The sequence below is a fragment of the Gavialis gangeticus genome, unplaced genomic scaffold (assembly GCF_001723915.1).
Source record: "Gavialis gangeticus isolate Ggan-Ray unplaced genomic scaffold, GavGan_comp1, whole genome shotgun sequence".
Lineage (NCBI taxonomy): Eukaryota > Metazoa > Chordata > Crocodylia > Gavialidae > Gavialis > Gavialis gangeticus.
The window spans coordinates 7,763,089-7,769,383 of NW_017729025.1; the positions used below are offsets into that span (position 1 = coordinate 7,763,089).

At 48.5% G+C, this 6,295-nt stretch overlaps 1 protein-coding gene across 1 annotated transcript in view; it reads left to right on the forward strand.

Annotated features, from left to right (window-relative positions):
- The window catches only part of TRIM9 (tripartite motif containing 9), a gene marked incomplete at its 5' end in the record, with an annotated part of 188,271 nt that overhangs the window by 177,190 nt on the left and 4,786 nt on the right, over positions 1-6,295 (forward strand). The window contains one exon of the mRNA XM_019519875.1: positions 1,601-1,763. Within this exon, the coding sequence (XP_019375420.1) occupies positions 1,601-1,763 (163 nt within the window). The remainder of the gene's footprint in view (positions 1-1,600; positions 1,764-6,295) is intronic.

Below are 6,295 nucleotides of genomic sequence, written 5' to 3' on the forward strand. Positions count from 1 at the left end.
GACAACAACCGGAGCTGGTTTATGCACAACAATTCGCACACCAACAGGTAGGCCACTGGGGATAAGTGTCTTTCTCTGAGACTAAGGCCTCGATTTAGTCCTGATGTATGCAACTGCACCACTGTCCAGGGCTGCTGTATCCAATTTGCTCTCAAGTCTGATGTGCAGTACTGTGTACCTGCTGTATCAGCTAGGAGCGGTTTGGGCGTCCAAGACACCATGTCTGCTGCAAGACCCCTTTGTGCCTGCACTTAGCATTACATGGTCCCCATCTGTTCCTGCTACAGAGAGCCAGGACACTTACTTGACTGCCTGCGTAGAGCCATCCATGAGTAATGTGCCCAGCCCAGACCCTCTGAAGACGGATAACCTGCCTACGGTTATTCTCGCCTCATTCAGGTTCCCCTGACCGCCTGCTCAGAGGCTGCTGCATTTGGATCGTCACACTGCATCCATGGGCCTCTAGGCTTCCTTTCAGTCTAGGTTTCAGCACTGCCTCTTTCTGTAGCCCATCAGCTTATTATGTGGATAGAAATGGTCCAGGTAGCAGCCCATCTTAGAAGGGGGACCCAATGGTTTGGCCCCGAGTCTGTGCACGGTGCCCCGGAGGTTTTCCAGCCGATAAAGCATTCTCTCCATGAAGCCGCCCTCTCCTGGATACTCCAGCTTATAGTTTTACCTTTCTGGGATGCAGCTGGAGGAAAGCCACCCAGACTGTAACAGATATCATTCTGGCCCATCGCTCTTTATTGTGGACAGCACGAGAGAGAGACAGATTGGGGCGAAACAACAAAACACCATGCCCCGGCTCAGTTCCCTCATCACTCTGAGCCTTATTTAGATCCAAAGAGATAGAGGGAGAGAGGCAAACAGGCAGCTACAAGCACACCCAGTCTTTTTTATAGCTTCCCAACCCCCCTGCCCCCCCTTGGCGTGTCCTCCCACGTAAGCACATCCTCTTTACATCCTCCTTACATTTGTGTGTATTCGTTCTGGCCATGCATGGACAGTGGAAGAGGTGGTTCTCTGGAGAAAGGTTAATAATTTTGTTCATAGGTTGTATACTTCACAAACATTTAGGGCAGATTCAGTTCTCACCCAACCAATATCTATTTGGCTTTGCTGATTTCTCTTTGGCCCTTCATAAATGCATTAGTCACTGCCCTTCTGCAAAATAAAGGATGATTGTATGGGGAGACTGACCTGGAGGCTGCAAGTGGGAGAGAAACAGTAGAAGAAACCCTGGTTCAACCCCATCTCTCTCCCTTTCAGGATCTACTCCTGTGATGCAGGAGTCTGGGCAGATTGAACCCAGTAAATGGCAGTTCTTATGAGATTTTACCCACAGCCACATGCACACACATACATAGCTCCCACTGATGTCAAAGGTGAGCAGAATTTGACCCATTCATCACTGGACCACAGTATTGTGTAGTTCATTTATGCAAGCATAGCATGCCCTTTGAAGTGTTTTAACCTGCATAGCCAGGAGTCAGAGATACTATTTTGCACCTTCCAGGAAGCCTGTTCCCTAAAAGCAAAAGACTGGGATGGACGTTAAGCAATATACTTCATCTAACTGATTTTGTATTCCCAACAGAACTGAGGGGGGAATAACCAAAGGTGCTACAGTGGGAGTGCTTCTTGACCTAACTAGGAGGACCTTGACATTTTCCATCAATGAGGACCAGCAAGGGCCTGTGGCATTTGAGAACTTGGAAGGCCTCTTCTTTCCTGCTGTGAGCCTGAACAGGAACGTGCAGGTATGTGCCCGCGTTAGTGCAGAGGAGGAGTTGATCTTATGTTCCGGGCTCCTGGAGAGAGACTGAAATAAGGAAGCGCCTTTCTGGAGCACTTGGCTGCTTCTTCTTCTTCTTCTTCTTCTATCTGTCTGTGCCGTGGCATGAGACCAGGATTCCCAGTCCCTTTGGTTTGGCAGAGTTCAGCAACTCCATTCTTTAGCATCCCTCAGGAGTCTTGCTAGTTATTGCACGACCCCTTTGAGACTGTCTGAGCTACTCCTGTATTTTTGGTCTCTGTTTTCTCCTCATTTTTCCCCTACCCACTAATGCATCTACTTCGAAGTGCTGCTGTGTGGGTGTCATTTGCTTACAGAGGCTTTGACTGAGTTTAGCTGTGGTCTGCCACATTTTGCTCCTCCAAGCACTACACTATTGCAAAAAAGCTCAAGCAACGCTTCTTAGAAGGCACAAGGAAAGTCAACTTGATCAGGTGAAGTTACAAAGCCTCACAAAGTCACAAAGTTCAGGTCCTGTTGAAGTAAAGTCTGTGTTTTATTTCAGGCAATATTATAGAATCAAAGGACTGGAAGGAAGCTGCAAGATCATCAAGTCCAATCCCTGCCACGGGCAGGAAGTTAGTAGGTTCAGACAAGCTCACCTCCTCCAATTATGGCCATTAACAGCAGTCTCCCCAATTGGGAGGGAATCACAATACCCATCACAGGCTTTTACTGAAGCCCATGTGTCAGTAGAAGGACTCCTACAGGCTGCAGTAGCATTTGGATTGGGCCTCTTAAAAATCACAAAAGAGAGACTCGGGCAAGACCTGCAGGCAGCAATACATCGCTTAGGCAGGTTGTGGATGTAGCCCATACCTCAGCTAGTTTAAAAGCAACTCATAGCAATAGCAATGAAGGTGCAGCAACCCAGGCTTTGACCACCAAGGTGCATCTACATGTTCATTAATGTGCCATAATTATGGCTCATTCACTTTAGTACCTGTAATAACAGGTACTAATTTAATGCACCATAAATCAGCGCTACTGTGCATTGGCGCAAACAAATGCTTTTTTGTGATGCTTAATGCTCATGGGACTATAACCTACTGTGCATTAGTGGATTAGCATGATTTTTTCCAGATGCACTAATATGCAGTAGTATTAATCCAATAGGCATTAAGCATCTCGTGTGGACACGCCCCAAGTATGGTCCAGGCAGATTGGTGCACACAGATGCCTGTACTGCCGTGGCTACATCGCCTCTGGTCCCCAGCTAGCCAGGTTAATGCTGGCTCAGGGATGAATGCTGCCTTCACACTCCTGCACTGCAATGTAGACATACCCAAGCAGTCACTGAAGGATGCTCCTGGCAGGTGCCTTTGTTTCCTGTTCCCTACAGGTAAAGCAAATGCAACAGATGAATATATTCTTTCCAGCTCCCCATTAGTATCATACATGAATAAGACTTAACACATCTTTCCATCATCATTTGGCCATCCCCCGTCTGCATGCCATGTCATCTTTTTAAATAGCCAATCCAAACTTAACCTAGTTTTATGGAAACTGGAGTCTCTGATGACCTGTTCCTGGTGCCATTATTAAATGAATCAGCAGTACAGGGACAGCAGCAGTATTTGGTTATACTGCACACTGACAGTATGGTTGGATCTAGAGACCCTTATCTTCATCATCATTGTTCCAGGAGTGTCAGGGTAAAAGCAGGTGGGACTTTACCATGCACCAGATGTTTCATGGTAACCTACCCATGTGCTCATGCAAGTACTGCAACTTATCCCTTCTTCCCCGATAAGCAACCTGCCGCAGCTTCTCTTGAGCTTACTGCTGGGTTGAGTGTAAAATGGGCCACCGCTGTGGAGGCACTGGCACCCACCCAAGGCCCATCTCCTGTACTGGACAGTTCTGGACACTCTAGAAACACCCAGTAAGGGACCAGCCCTCCCCAAAGGAGCTTGCAGTGTGAACAGACAAGACTGTTCCCCTGTTGGACAGGCAGGAGCTGAGGCAGAGTGAGTTGCCTTGGATCATGCAGGAAACTCGTGGCAAAATTTAGCACTAAACCCAGATGACCCCTGCACCACTTCAGCACCTGACGCAGAACACAGGCCTTCCTCCCAAAGAGCTCAGTCCACACTAAGTTACTCATCATGGGCTCCGGTGTGATGCCAGAGTTTGAAAGCTGAGTCATAAAAGATGTGTTATTTTAAGTGCAACTACCAAGGAACACCTAGGGAAAATATGGTTCTGGTGTGTGGTAGGGTTAGAGCTTGGGTGTGTAACGCTATGCATTAAACGTACAGAAGCATTGCTGCTTTGTAACTAATCTTATCACTACATCCTTCCCAATTCCCTAAGAGATAGGAGCACTTATGGCATCCCAGTGCTTCTTGGCAGTTCCAGAGAAGAGAGAAAGTTTAAAATCCCAAACAGAGAAGTTTTAATCAAAGTGCTGCAAGTAACCCTACAATAGTCATCATCCTCATTCTTCAAAAATACATCATTAGAATAGCTCTAATTAGAACTGAAAAGATTTTAGTCTGGACAGAATCAGGGCAAATTGTAATCTAAACATAAAAGTATTTTTTTTCCCCCAAAGCAAGAAATGAGTTGGGTTTTTCTATCCAAAGTGAACGTAATAATTAAATGGTTTAGAAAAGGGAATGAATCCGAGGTGCATAAGTGACTATGTGCGCAAGAGAGAGAACGGCTGTTCGCAAAAGCTGGCAGTCTTCATGGGTTTGGGGAATACAATTCACCAATTACAAGAGGAAGGATATTTTCTCTAAACAGCAATCCTGCCTCAGTTTGTTAGGGCAGCTGGCTGGCTGATGAAGTCTTCTGTACATGAATCATTTTCCTGAGAAAAGCAAACTCTCCAATTCTCCAATGCCCTTTTCATATCCAAGAGAAAGGGACCTCTTCCCTAGTCTTGTATCTCTCTCTAGTAGAAAGCATGCCTAGCAATTGCTCTGTGGCCTGTTGAAGGAAACATTCAGGCTAGGGACAGACATTCAGAAATCCCAAGTCTGAATTGATTTGACCTTTGCAGGTTAGTCTAACCTGGCTAGGCTGAACTGGTCGGAAACTGGACGGACATTCTCTCTGGGCTGAGGAAATTCAGACACATGCCTGCAGTGCCTCAGGCTAGAAGCTGGGGGGCGCTAGAGTAGCCATCCCTTCCATTGCACAGAGTTGAGCTGAGGGGGGCATGGCCAGGCCCGAGCATGCATCTGTTGATGATACAGAGCTTTTCAATCTCCCTCCCTGCAGCAAACTGCCAGGAGAGCAAGGTAGCCAAGAGCTGATGAGTCTTTATCACCCGATTAGCAAAACAATAGCTTCTCTCCCATTACTTCAAACTCTTCTTAAACAGCTTACCTGGGCGACCTGTTGATTAGCTCCAAAAGGCCTGTTCTGTCTGCCTGCCTGTCTCAATGAAATTGGAGACGCACACAGACACCGCTCAGCATTAGCTAGTGCACCACATGCCTAGGGTCCATGGGGCTGGGGTCCGTGCTGTGGGAAATGGGAGGGAGGGAAGGGGGGGATTTCCTGCTTGAGCAGTGAGGAGGGGGAAGGGCAGTGGGAACCCAGCAGACCCTGCTGCATCTCTGCCGGAGCCTTATACAGCACTAGCTAGCATACCGCATGCTGGCTATGGTCCGTGCTGTGGGAGAGGGGAGGAAGAGATCCTTGCTTAAGCAGGAAGTGGTGAGAGAAGAGGGGGAGGCACAGGAAAGCCAGCAGACCCTGCTGTGTCTGCAAGTCTGTGCCGGAGGAGCTCTGCCCAGGGAGAAGAGGGGAGGGACCAGCCCTGCTGTGAAGCAGAGAGCCCTGCCCGGCCCAGAGAGCATGCTGGGGGCATCTGGTTTATCTTAAACCGGCAAGGGAGGTGTAACAGGGGGCCTGCTCGGGACCGATCTCACTGTGACCCACCCACCTGTTCCTGGGCTAACCGCCCCCCTTCCCACCCACCACACCTTGATGTTAATTAGTTAATAGATGTTAATCAAGCAGGATTATGCCCAGGACTAGGAGCCTCCTACCATCCCCTACAGCTCCTCCCTTACCTCCAGATGATATCAGCAGCCCTCTGGCCAGACAATGTTGTTACCTAACCCCCAGCAGCTGAACTGGGCTGTTTATATGGGCAGCCCCAGTTCCAAAATGGCCGCCCTCATCCGGCACCTGGCGGCTGCCAGCTCCAGGCCCTTAAAGTGGCAGCACACACAGTGTCCTGCTACAGGGGGCCCGCAGGGGAGATCATGCTCAGGGGCAACCAGCATGGGTTCATCAAAGGCAGGTCCTGCCTGACCAACCTGGTTGCCTTTTATGACCAAGTAACTAAATCCTTGGATGATGGTGTCACCATGGACGTAGTCTTTCTAGACTTTAAGAAGGCCTTTGACACTGTCTCTCACCCCATCCTCATCAATAAATTAAGCGACTGTGGCACTGATGCCTACACAGTTGGATGGGTAAAAAATTGGCTGATGGGGCGCACCCAGAGAGTAGTGGTGGAGGGGTTGTACTCAA